This window comes from Camelus ferus, chromosome 9 (assembly GCF_009834535.1).
Source record: "Camelus ferus isolate YT-003-E chromosome 9, BCGSAC_Cfer_1.0, whole genome shotgun sequence".
NCBI classification, from domain to species: domain Eukaryota; kingdom Metazoa; phylum Chordata; class Mammalia; order Artiodactyla; family Camelidae; genus Camelus; species Camelus ferus.
In genome coordinates this window covers 13,493,169-13,505,491 of record NC_045704.1, presented here as the reverse complement: position 1 = coordinate 13,505,491, position 12,323 = coordinate 13,493,169, and the positions used below count along the sequence as shown (strand labels likewise).

Here is a 12,323-nt window from a genome sequence, read left to right as displayed (position 1 = left end):
AACTAATGATGGTGCACTTTTGAAAAACTTAAATTCTATCCAACTCCAATTATAGTCTGTCTACACCCATTCACCCACAGTCTTGCCGAAGTTGGATATTACCATTTTCTAAATTTTTCTCCAACTTCTTTGGAAAAAAAGGCACCTTTTTCAATTACGTGTCTCTGAGTGAGATCTGTTTTAACCTTTTTTATCACTTCTTCTAAAGTCAGTCTGCTAAGTGAGAGGCTGCCCTCAGGTTCTCAAATGCAAAACTAAGGTGAATTCAGAACTTCTTCACTTTGCAGGTTTTCTCATCAACCACACCAAGTCTTCAGCATCAACCCAACCCAGAAATTTTATTTTTAATTTTCCTTTCTTTATTTGCCATCTTGTATTAGTTATGAAGTCCTGATTGTTATTTTTAAATTCTAACATCATACATGTGAAACATTCATAAAACGCATGGTATAAAGAATAACAGAGCAGAAACTCCTATCCAGGTTAAGACCTGGTGTGTCAGGTCACTCCAAGACCGCTCTCAGGTTCAATGAGTTGCTGGAAGGACTCACAGAACTCACCAAAGCAGTACTCATGGTTATGTTTTATTACAGTAAAAAGATACAGATTAAAATCAGCAAAGGTGCACAGGGTAGAGCTCAGGAGAGACCAGGTGGAAGCTTCTAGTTGTCCTGTCCCAGTGGAGTCATATGAACAGGACTTAATTCTCCTGGCAATAATGTAGGACAGGATATATTAAGTACTGTCAACCAGAGAACCTCACATGAGCCTTGGTGTCCAGGGATTCTCCTGGGGGTCGGTCACGCAGGACTGGCTGGGTGCCCGTGTGGCCAACCTTAGTTACTTGTCCCCAGCACTTCTGGAAATCAAGTTGATACTATGTGGTCCAAGGTCCCAAGTAAACAAAGATAGTAAACTGTCAGGTAGAACATGCCAAGGGCTTAGAGGTTATACCCCAGGAGCTGGTCATGGGTCACTCCTTTCTCTGGAATGTGCAGGGCTTGAACACCCCAAGACTGTTGAGTTAACCCTTTACTGCACACCTGGGATGCTGTTGGGGTCCAGAAACAACCAGAAAGCCTCTCTCTCCCCACCGCAGTTGATGGTGACTCTCAATTCTGTTGACATATTCCTATCTTTCTTCATTCTTTTACCATTTCTGGATATATCTCTAAAAAAGAAAATAGTTTCATTCTGCTTTATCTTTATTTCCCAGCATTATTGAAACACAATTTATATATAATAATGTTCACCCACTAGTTAGTAGTATTCTTTATAATAGCCACAAAGGGGAAACAACCCAGTTGTCCATCAACTGTGGAAGGGAGAAACAAAATATGGTGGATGGAATATTATTCAGCCTTAAAAAGGAGTGAAACACTGATACACCCTAAACCATGGGTGAACCTGTGAAACACGAAGCTGAGTGAAAGAAGATGAACACAATGGACCACCATTATGTTCATATGAAATGTCCAGAAGTGGTCAATCCACAGAGATAAAAAGTAGATTAGTGGTGCCCTCCATACCTCAGAGGACAGGTATGGGAGGGAACGGGCAGTGACTGTGCAGTGTGGATTGCAAATGCCAAACAAGAAGTCCAGGCAGCTAGTGCTTAAAAGAGCCAAACTCCCTGATGACTTCCAGGGAAAGGCTTTTAAAGATGGGGGTGGAGAGGTGGTGCTGCTGAGTGCGTGATCAGCTTCTGGACATACTTCTGATTGGTTGGTGGTGAGGTAATCGGAGTCAACATCATCAACCTTGTGCTTCCAACCCAACCCACCTGAGGTCTATGTGCCTGTGGGCAGAATACAGTTGATTTCTTCCACCTGGTGGGGGTTTCAGTATCTGCAAAACAGCTCAAAGGATATGGCTCAGAAAATTATCTATAGCCCTTGAGGAGAAACTTCAAGTTCTTGAGTTTGTTTAAGGGCTAAAGTGTTACTATTTTGTCTTGCTTGTTTTCCTTTGCTTATGCATTTTGTCACTTCTCTGATTACATTTATTCTTGGGAACACGAGGAAGACCTAAGACGATCAAAGTTTTCTACAAACAATAGGCAGGCAGAGGACATGGGGTAGGGGGTCAGGGGGTGCTGTCCCAGGAAGGGCCCATTGGGTCCTGCTCAGTTACACTTCCTGTCACTTTAGTTTTTCCTTTTCTAAAACTTTAGATAGAGAATCATTCCCCATTTAGTCTTTTCTGTTTGACTTCTTTCACTTAGCATCATGTTTCTGAGATTCATTCATGTTCTTGCAGGTATCAATCATTCACTGCCTTTTCACTGCTGAGTAGTATTCCACTGTGTGGATGTCCCACAGGGTGCCTATCTGTTCAGCACTTGACAGACATTTGGGTTCTCTCCAGTTTAGAGCTATAATGAATAATGCTGTCATCAACATTTGTGTACAAGTCTTTATGCAAACATATGTTTTCATGTCTCTTGGGAAAATACCTTGGAACCGGGTCATCTATGAGGTCAGAGAGAAGTGCTTCTCTGGGATCCGCAGCTAGGGAGAGGCTGGGCTCAAAGTCTGAATGAAGGTTTGGCACTGAAGGGGTTTGCCCAAGGGGAAGAGAGTGTGAATGCTGATGATTCTCTTTCCTTCTTTTCTTCCCAGTTCAGTCACCTAACCCCTCCCTCCCTGGGGTCCAGGGTCCTCATCACCAGGCTGCCTGGGGCCTGAGAATCCCCATCATCCACCTCAAGGATAAACAAGATTTGAGAGAAAGAAGAGGTAACAGCCAGACAGACTGAAAATGAGAAAGCTGGACAACACCAAGGGCAGGGCAATCCCTGGGCACTCATGGTTGTCACAAGGGTTGGCACAGCCATTTGGCAGAGAAGTAGAAGTCACATCAATCCTGACACAATCACTGACACTTAACAAGTGCTTCCTTTATGCCAGGCATTTTTCTAAGCACTCTACACAGGCTAGCTCATTTATTCCTCACACCAACCCCACATAGAGAGTACTATTACCCTTGTCCCCATTATATAGATGAGGAAACTGAGGCACAGAGAGGCTAAATGGCTTGCCCTAGGCCATGTAGATACTGGTGTAGAGGTAAGTCCACATAGGTTGATCTGGCACCAGAGATGAGACTCAACCACTGTGGCACCTGCCTCTGTGTCAACGCACTCCTGGGTGTGATTCCTGGAGAAATTCTCCCACAGGTCCCTAAGGGGCTGTGCTTGATGGTGACAAACAGGAGGGTGAGGATGAGGATGATGGGGTGGAAGATGATGAGGATGAGGATCGCGGGTGGTTAGTGGAGTTGGGAGCTGCGGGTTGGTCACCACTGATAGAGCAGAGGAGGTGGAGGTAAAAGACAGAGTAGAAGTCAGCAACTGGAAGCAGTGACTAGATATGTGGTAACAGAGAGAAGGGAAGGAGAGAGAGAGACATGGAGGTGGGTGGGGAGAGAAGACGAAGAAGAAGAGGAGGGGGAGCAACGAGGGGGAGAAAAGCAAACAAATACATTCTTCTCCATTCTACCCAATGAATATGAATGTACCCTTCTGGGGAATATGTCTATTAGATACATTGGTACCCTGGGAAATTTGTCAAATATATTCTTTGTCTTTTACATGTTTCCATTGAAATCATGGGGTGGCAGCTCGGTGGGGCGTGGGGTTGGGATCCCCATCTGACATTCTTCTCCAGTGCCCCCATAGGTCCAGCCTTCATTTCCCCTGCTCCCTCCCTTGGGGGAGGCCCAGCCCTCTCATCAGAGGCAGGAGGGAAGGGACTGAAAGGTCTGGAGAAGGGTTGGGGGGCAGGCTGTGGAGCGTGCAGGACCTAAGCCTGTCCCTCAGGCTCTGGATTCAAAACTGCACACTCCACCCAAGCCAGAGCCTGTCTTTCAGATCTCCACCTTCCAGAAAATCCCTTAGCCACCCCTACCCCTGACTCTCTTTGGAACTCCACACAGGCCCCACAGGCTCTCAGCCCAAGGCTGCCCTCCTCTGGACATGGGAGAGATGGGGACAGAGATGGAGGAGGACAGAGACAGGCAGAGACGGGAAGAGGCTGATTTGAAGGTACAGGCAGATAAGTGTCAGCAGGGAAATAGAGACAGAGGAAGCCCTGCCTGACCCCTTCTGATCTTTCCAGGGCTGGCTGCAACCCTTTCCCACCAATTTTCAGCCTGACATGAAGGGTCCTGCAAGACCCAGTCCAACACCCACATTTTTCTCCAGGAACCCTGACCTCACAAGGCTCCCCAAGGGGCAGCGCCCTTCACACCATCAAGCCTCTGAGTGTTCTCCTTCTACAAGGATGTTGTCTTCCAGGGGGTTCCTCTGACCAGCTCCTCCTTATCCTTTGAGTCTTAGCAAAAATGCTTTCTCTGACTACCCTGTCCCATTCCCCCACAGCTTCTGGTACTTTCTAGGAATCTTGACCCTGCTGTCCCTCATACCATTACCAAGAAAATGCTTATCAGCCTGCGCTGGGACTCTCTCTTTGCAAATGTCTGAGCTTCACCAGAGCAGAGATTGAGGCTCTTTGATTTTTCAACCCTGAGGGCACAGGCTGTGAATTTACTAATCTGATTTAAAACCCCACTCTGTGTGACATTGGTCAGGTCACTCCCCTTCTCTGATCTTTAAGTATTTCATCTGGAAAGTAAGGATGACAAATTTGACCTGATTGGTTTGGAAGACAGCAAAGTTTTTTTGTTTGTTTGTTTGTTTTTGCCTCATGGTAACAAACATTTGTTCCCTTCCATTCCTACCTTGGATCTTTAATGTCCATCAGAGTTTATATACTTTGTGACACTAGAATTGTCAATCAGCAGCAATATTTATCAGCACACATCACATGCCAGGTCTAGTTCATGGACAGTCTCGGTGAACGCTCATCCTCACCAGACTGTCGGTACAGGTGAGGAAACTGATGTGACAGCAGGCCAGGGGAAGTCGCTGGCTCTAGTTGCTGTAACATAATTAATCCCACTTGCACATTCCCAGTTGTAGTGGACACCATTGGTGGCCTGCCCAGATCCTCTCAGATTCCTCTTACCAGTTCTGTGCACCCAACACCCAGCTTCTGCATGCTTTATGCATTAATCATGCCTTTTTTGCGTCTGTATTTCTGGCACTTTGATGTCTGGGCCTTGCTGACATTGGAGGGAACGCCCCTCCCCGGGCTAGCCAGTGCCTAAAGATAATAAAGGACTCACTTTTAAACATGCCTTTCATATACGAACCAACCAACCCGGAGCCTAGACCCCCAACCACTTCCTGTATGGAGCTCTTAAACTTCCGGCTACTGTTCCTCTGCCTAATCACCCCAGGACCAAGTTCCAGATGACTGGGGGCAGCCCCTCCCCCACCCCAGAGCCTGCTGAAATTATTCAACTAGGCAATCCTAAACTTACCTTGGTCATCTATTCCTTCCTGAGGAAACCACAATAAGGACTCTTGCCCAAGGTTCTCCTCTTTGCCTGTACCACCTCCTGACCAACCTCGGTGCTTCCTCATATAGCCCTGTATAGCTTGGCGTGCCCCCTTCCTTTGGGATCTGTGAGAATAACAAACTATCTTTTCAATAGTAATTATCTTGTAATCTGTTGGCCTCACCATACCTGAATAGTAATAAAACCTATATTTTAAAACACGTTGCTGTTAACAGCTGACACTGTGACCTTGTTCCCAAGACTGCCCTGGAACTTGAGGTGCCCGGGAGTTTATGTCCTGCCCTCTTCCCATCATGATCCATGGCCCACAATGACCAGGCCCCTGACATTCGTACATTGGTATAGTCTTCTCCCATATTCAGCCTGGGCTAGCCTGATTTGAATTAATCAATAGAATATGGTAGAAATGACATTGTGCCAGTTCCAAGCTTAGTTTTTAAGAGACTGGCAGCTTCCACTTCCTCCCCTGGGAATGCTTACTTTGGGGTGCCCTGAGCTACCATGTAAGGAGTCCAGCTACCTGTAGGAGAAAGCACATGGGGAGGGAGAGCACTGAAACTTCATGGAGAATGAGAGCAGTTCCGATGTCCCACAGCCCAGTAGGCTCAAGCCTACTAGCCCTCCTTGCCAGACACATGTGAGTGCTCCATCTTGGATGTTCCAGCCCAGCTGGGTCCTAAGATGACTGCGGCTTTAGTTGACATCATATGGTAGTGAAGAACTACCTTTCTGAGCCCAGTCAACCCACAGAATTGTGAACAATCATAGACTGTTATTATTCGAAGACTCTAAATTTTCAGGTGGTTCATTATTCAGCAATAATAAACCCAAACAGTGATCTCTCTTTGCCTCAAAAACCCAGTTCCCTTTGCCTAAAGGTGGGAAAGACTCTGCAACTTAATTTATCCTTCAGAGCTCCCCATGGGATCAGACTGGGGTTGGACTTCACCTGAAGCCACACTCTTGCTGGTCTTCTTCCTCTTCACTGTAGTGTTTCATCTGTTCCTGTATTGGTTTCTCTTGGAGGCATGTCTTTAATAAATTATGGACACATGAATCTTGTCTCAGGGTCTCCTTCCAAGAGAATCTGAGCTCAGATATGATGCATCTGATTTTTCTCATCTCCAATCAGAAGTCAAGGGTCTGGCTCCCTATTCTCAAGGGTCTGGCTCCTTATTCTCTCTCCCCATTCTTTCTTGCCTGTCTCCTGCATCCAAAAAGCACAGACCACCTTCCAGATTCCCCAGCAACAGGCAGCCATCTAGTCGGTGGGATCGGGGGTGGGTGTGGGGGTGAAGGTGGAAACAAAAACACCCACGTGGTCTCTGAAGGAAGCAGCAAGCAGCGTGTTTGCCCTGGCCAGCAGCAAATGACACCTCCTTGCCCCCAACCACACAACCATGGAGGGGATCAAGTGGAGGTCAGAAAGACAAAAGTCAGGAGGTTGGCATGTCAGCAGCAGTTCAGGGGCCAGGTGGGGATGAGAGTTGTCTCTGATTTGGGGTCTGCAGTGGGAGGGGCTCTGCTGGTTGTTCCAACCCTTCCCTCAGGGACTCTATCTCTCTGACCTCCCCATCCCCACCAGTTCACAGTCCCTGAAACCCCAAAATCCATCACCATGGATCCTGCAGCAGGTCCCAAAGCCGGGTGCCACTTGAATCGGATAAGTCAGCAGAGAAGATGCTGGGGGCTGGAGGGCCACAGCCCAACGGGGGACCCCCACTCAGAGCTTCCAGCCAATCCAAGGAGTCCGTGGGCCCCCTGGGAGAGCGGGATGGGGAGTTCGTTGGGGACGGGAGCGAGGAAGAGAAGACAGATGAGAGGCCTTCAGAGTCCGGGGAGGGGGACAGCACATCGAAGGAGCCGGGGAAGTCCAGGGGGATGGGGGGCAGAGGGTCTGCAGGGGGAAAATGGAGTGTGAGCTTAGGAAGGCATAGGTCCGGACCCCAGCACCCTATTTGTTCTTTCCAAGAGTCTAGGTCCCCAGCCCACTCCTCCCTAGGATTCAGGAGCCCAGATACCAAACTTCTCCTCCCTTGGACCCGGAAGTCCAGAACCTCGGCCTTCTTTCTCCCCAAATCCAGGAGGTTGCTCTTACCCTCAGGTTCCACCTGATCCTCCAGGATGTCATCGATGCCCCGGTTCGGAAGCAACTGCGGACGAGCAGAAGCGGCGTGAACCTGGGACGCCAGCCTGATCCTGACTGAGACCTTAAGCCCGCTCCCTCTCACCTGCGCTCTGCGGATCGCTTCCTGCAGCTCCTCCTCCAGTGTCAGGGCTGCAGAAGCTGGTGCTGAGGAAAGGGTGGGCACTGGACCTGGAGCAGGAGCCGTCGTCTCAGCCGGAGCCGGAGCCGGAGCCGGAGCTGTCACAGGGGTTTCCGCGGCACGTGGAGGAGGCGGTGGGGGAGATGTTGGACTAGGCTTGAGCTAGAACAGTGAAGAGGGCGTTCCTACAAGCCACGCCCACTGGGAAGCAACCCCACCCACTCGCAACCTATGACTCCACCCCCTGTCGCATCCCCGCCCTTCACTCGTCGACACCTCCCTTCGGCCTCGCCCTCTATTTCATTGGCTTCTCTTCCCTTAAGATCCTCCCACTTTGCTCTTAACCACGCCTCCACAAGTTATTGGCTAGTCTTTTCTCGATTTCCCGCCCCGTCCCGCTTTGTCTTCTCATTGGTCCACACGCGCATAGCCTCGCCCTCACCGAGCCCGGCCTCCGGGTGGCTCCCAAAGCCTTGGGCCTGAAGCGAGGCCAGGGAGCATTTGCGGAACTGTCCTCTCGTCGCGGCTTCTGCCGCTCACGGGGCGGGGTGCCGCTACGCATGCGCTCCAGGAGCATCGACTTGGTCCCGGACACCGGGAGGCCCCGCAGGCGCAGCTGCTGCCGGAGCTCTGAGACCTGGGATGGGAAGCGGGGAGAGGCCGTGCTAGGCCGGGCTCTGGGGTGCAGGCGAGGGGAGAGGTAGGGGACAGGGCTGGACGTTTGGAAACCAAGAGAGGAGGGACTGGGGACCCCGGGTCCTGGATGTCCGATGGAATAGAGGCTGCAAGGTTAGACTTCTGGGTCCCCACTGAAGGAGAGGGCCAGCCTGGGAAGTTACTCCCCAAACTTACCGTCAACTCTTCCAGTTTGAGGGTCTGAAGTTCCAATTTGTGTGGAGGGGGCGAGGGGCTGGGGACTCCTGGTGGGGAGGGAGTGAGGGAAGTGGGCTTCATCCTGGCGATAGTTGTGAGGGGGAAACAGAGGTTAGAAGGAGAGAGAAAAGACATTATGGAGTCCCCAAAGACAAGGACTCATGAAGATGCAGGAGGGTGAGGGACCCAAATTCTGGATCTCCGAGGGCGCAAACACAGGAGGCTAGTTCCTGTGCTCGGGAGAGGAACTGGGGCCTCAGACTCTTGGATGTGAGGTCAGGATTCCTGAGAAGTGAAGGAAGAGGGGCTGGGGATCTGGACTCTTGTGTCCTGGGAGGGGGCTGGGGGGACTGAACTTCCCAGAACAAAAACAGGGGTCATACCTAGAAAGTGGCTGCTGTGAGTTTGTCTCTTCCCACAGAGGCTGTCCAGGAGGACTCAAGACTGGTCGTTCAGCCTGGGGGTTTGCCCTGGACCCTTGTTTCGGCTCTGGGGGCATGTACTGGTGGTATGTCAGGTTCCCCTTGGGCTTCGGCTCTCTCCAGTGTCTGGAGATCTTAGGAGAGTCCTGAAAAAGCAGGTAAGATGTCATATGCTTCTGCTGCTTTCCCACTTTCCTGCCCCCAGAACCCCATGCAAAGTATGAGGTCAGCTTGGCATTACCAGAGAGGAGTAAGAAGGGCAGCAGCAAGGAAGACCAAGTCTAGACTCTCAGGGGGACTTCCCTGCACTCCCATTGAGACTTACCTTCTTCAGGGACCTCCAAGGGCTGTATTCCGGCTCAGGGAGAAGGACTCCAGGGCTGAAGAGGAATGGGGCAGGGCCGGAGGGTGAGGCTGGGGCTGGAGCCACAGCTGGGCCTGAGGCTGAGATCCACGGATCTGGATCCGAGACTGGAGAGGCAGCGAAGGACCCCGAGAGGCCTGCAGGCAGCAAGCCAGACAGGGAGAAACAAAGCTGTGTGGGAAGGAGGGCCCTGGAGGCCCCAGCCCCTGTGTGCAGGAGGGCAGGCCTGGGGAGTGAAACCCAAGTGGTGGGAGCTGGTTGTCTGAATTCCTGCATCTAAGGGTGGAGGTGCTAGGGACCCAGACTTTTACAATCTCAAGAAAGGCAGGAATCACCTCCTTGGTCACCAAGTGGTGTGGTGGCTGAGGATCACAGATTTCTGGGGTTTTACTTGGACAGGGGTGGGGCCAGCACTCCTGGTTCTTGGGAAAAGAAGCTGAAAGCCACATCCTGAGATTTGTGTGTGTGCCAAGTGTGGTCTGGGATGCCTGTCTTCTCCAAAGAAACAGAATCTGGATTCATGCACTTCACTGGAGTGGGAAAAGCCCAAGAGCAGGAAAAGGGGTCCTAGGAGTGGGGCGGCTGGGGACCTGTATTCCCGGTCCCAGGGAAGGGCAGGATGGGCTTTCAGTGTACCCTGGGGCATAGGTACTGAGGGTCTGGGACCAGAGCAGCATATCTGGTAGCTGTACTCCAGGGTGTCCCTGGGAAGTGGGGCCACCATTCCCTCCCTTTCTGGGCCCACACTTACTTGAGTCCTGATACCGTCTGTGGATCCGAAGCTGGAGGACTGTGGTGGGAGGTGGGAGGAGAAAGGCGGGAAGGGAGTGTCCAAGAGCCTGGCCTGGCAGGCGGCTGTGAGCTGCAGTTGGCGGGACATGCGTGCCCAGCCCCCTTACACACCCCGTGAAGGCGGGTGGGCGGGCAGCCTGCTCCCTTCCCGGGCCTCCTGCCTGCTCCCTGCCAGCACAGCCCCGAAGGCCAGAGCCGTTTGGGGGCTAGGAGGCAGCCAGCATGCAGGCAGGAGGCAGCCCTGCCCCCTGGCTCCACCTGCCCCCTTGACAAGCTATGCCCACCCCAGCCTCAACACAAATTGCCATCTTGGCCTTTATACCTCGCCTCCTTCCATCCACGCACCCCGCTTGGCCCACACCCACTCCCTTCTGTGCTGCCTCTGGGCCTCCCCTCCGTCACCCCTTTGCACACCCACCTTTAAACACGCGTTTTTCTGGGCTCTCGTTTTGCACCTACACCACTTTGGTGCACTTGGACCCTTCGTCCCTCTTCGTCCTTGGCTCAAGGTCTTGGCACATACCCAGCTACATGCACACACTTATTTGCACATTCAGGATTTGGGCCCCCAGTTCCAGAGCAAGGATCTCTCTTTGCACTTTTCTGCTCTTTGTATTCGTACACTTTTGAACACTCCTGGCTTTTGGTTCCTAGTGTCTTGGCACCCACCCAATCATGTAAGCACGCTCATTAACACACTCGAGTACCCTCTGTCGCCTCAGGACTTGACCTCCAGGTGAACTTACTGGCACACTTTCCACCTGCACTGGGACCTGAAATGCAACCTTTGACCCTTTCAAGGCTTGTGGGGACCCTTGCCCACAGTTCCATGCTGGGCACACTTAAGTCCCCACTATGCACGTGTCAGTTTAAGCCCCCCTTCTTTTGCGGTCCGTGATCCTCAGCACACCCACCCTGAGCCGCCCACTCCCTAATGTTATGTGAGCACTTCACTAGCCATTTGCACCCTCTCTGTCCACCACAACTTGACCCCTTTGCTGGTGCCTCCATGCCCGAGTGATCTTTTGCACAGAAAATACATGCCTCCTGGGTGCCACCGCCCTCCTCCCACTCACTCCGCGGTGCACACTCCCAGAGTCAGGATATAGTCTCAGGACAGGGAGTATCCCTGCCCTGCATGCACAGAGAAGCTTCTCACCAGATCGGAACTTGGAGCGAATGATTTGGGAGCGCTGGGAGGAAGCCGCCAGAGTCATTGCCAAGCCTGGGAGGGGGACCTGGACTTGGGGGAGAGCAGGGCCACCACAGGAGGCAGGGTCAGAGTGGAGGTCAGGAGGCGGCCCTGCAGGTGAACGCAGCAGGGAAAGGGCCTGTGGAACTTTGAGATGGGAGAGCCTTGGGCCTCTGGATCTTGGCGGGGTGGAGGGCACTGGGGGCCAAGACTCCTGGTTGTGAGAGAACAGGGGGCTGGGGACCAGGACTCCTGGGTCTGAGGGAGGAGGAGCTAAGGGGTAGGAAGGACCTGGGGTCTGGGAATCTAGGATTCTAAGAAGGCAGGCATGGGGGCCTGGATGCAGGGTCTATGAAAGGAGAGGAAGGAAAAGGGGGCGAAGGGCAGTAACTCAATATTCTTTTGAGGGGCCTAGAATCCAATAGCCTTGATCAAGAGGGGGAAGGGGACCCGACATGTCCCTGGGGAGTAGAAGGGGTTCTGTCACCTGCATTTGAGAAGGACGTTGGTGGGTGTCAGCCACCCGTGGTCTGTGGGGAAGGGACTTGGATCAGAGAGGTGACAGAAGAGTTAAGGCGGGTTCCCCTCCCACCGCCCTCTCACCCCAGGGGCCTCTCACCAGGTGGGCTCCGCGCAGCTGTGCTCTGGAGTGTGTTGAGTCCAGCGGTCTAGGCTGGAGGCCGCAGGCTCCGCCCCACCAGCCTTGGATCGCCTCGGATCCCCCCCTTTTGGGGGCGTGTCTGGAGCGGTGGAGGCGGGCGGGGGAGACAGGAGCCCCCTCCTAGCACCCCGAGAAGGGGCGGGAGCACGGGATGGGAGGGCCTTTGGCGGGGCCGGCGTCGGGGTTCCCTAGCTCGCTCCTCCTCCGAGTCCTGGGGCTACAGGGTCGGACAGGGCAGTGGTGGACAGATTGACAGAAACAGGTGCCAGGAGAGGGGCGCAGGGTGAGCAGCAGCGGCAGGTGGTCGCGCCTTAGCCCTGCAGGCAGG

General features: G+C 52.5%; 1 protein-coding gene across 17 annotated transcripts; it reads right to left on the bottom strand.

The window, feature by feature from the left end:
- Positions 1–568: 568 nt before the first annotated feature.
- On the bottom strand, positions 569–12,163 carry MAMSTR (MEF2 activating motif and SAP domain containing transcriptional regulator). Of its 17 annotated transcripts, none has more exons than XM_032485604.1 (11): positions 11,954–12,095; positions 11,822–11,878; positions 11,302–11,445; positions 10,102–10,212; positions 9,312–9,487; positions 8,948–9,132; positions 8,544–8,646; positions 8,134–8,328; positions 7,656–7,853; positions 7,523–7,577; positions 569–7,321 (listed from the first exon to the last, which is right to left on the bottom strand). In XM_032485604.1, exons 3-11 carry the CDS (start codon positions 11,357–11,359, stop codon positions 7,038–7,040), a joined length of 1,365 nt encoding a protein of 454 aa, XP_032341495.1. In that variant the 5' UTR covers positions 11,360–11,445; positions 11,822–11,878; positions 11,954–12,095; the 3' UTR covers positions 569–7,037. The 17 variants fall into 17 exon arrangements, 12 of the variants coding, with proteins under 12 accessions (XP_032341495.1, XP_032341503.1, XP_032341497.1 ...); XM_032485612.1 differs by having other exon boundaries at positions 10,102–10,140; positions 11,302–11,385; XM_032485606.1 differs by having other exon boundaries at positions 11,822–11,864.
- Positions 12,164–12,323: the final 160 nt, after the last annotated feature.

Bases quoted from the DNA above. Each gene is read 5' to 3' on its own strand.
- MAMSTR (XM_032485607.1), bottom strand. From the start codon at position 11,359: ATGACTCTGGCGGCTTCCTCCCAGCGCTCCCAAATCATTCGCTCCAAG. The intron at 9,488-10,101 runs GTAAGTGTGGGC...TGCTGCCTGCAG, and splicing joins CAGACGGTATCAGGACTCAA to GCCTCTCGGGGTCCTTCGCT. The intron at 7,854-8,133 runs GTGAGGGCGAGG...TCACTGTTCTAG, and splicing joins CCACCCGGAGGCCGGGCTCG to CTCAAGCCTAGTCCAACATC.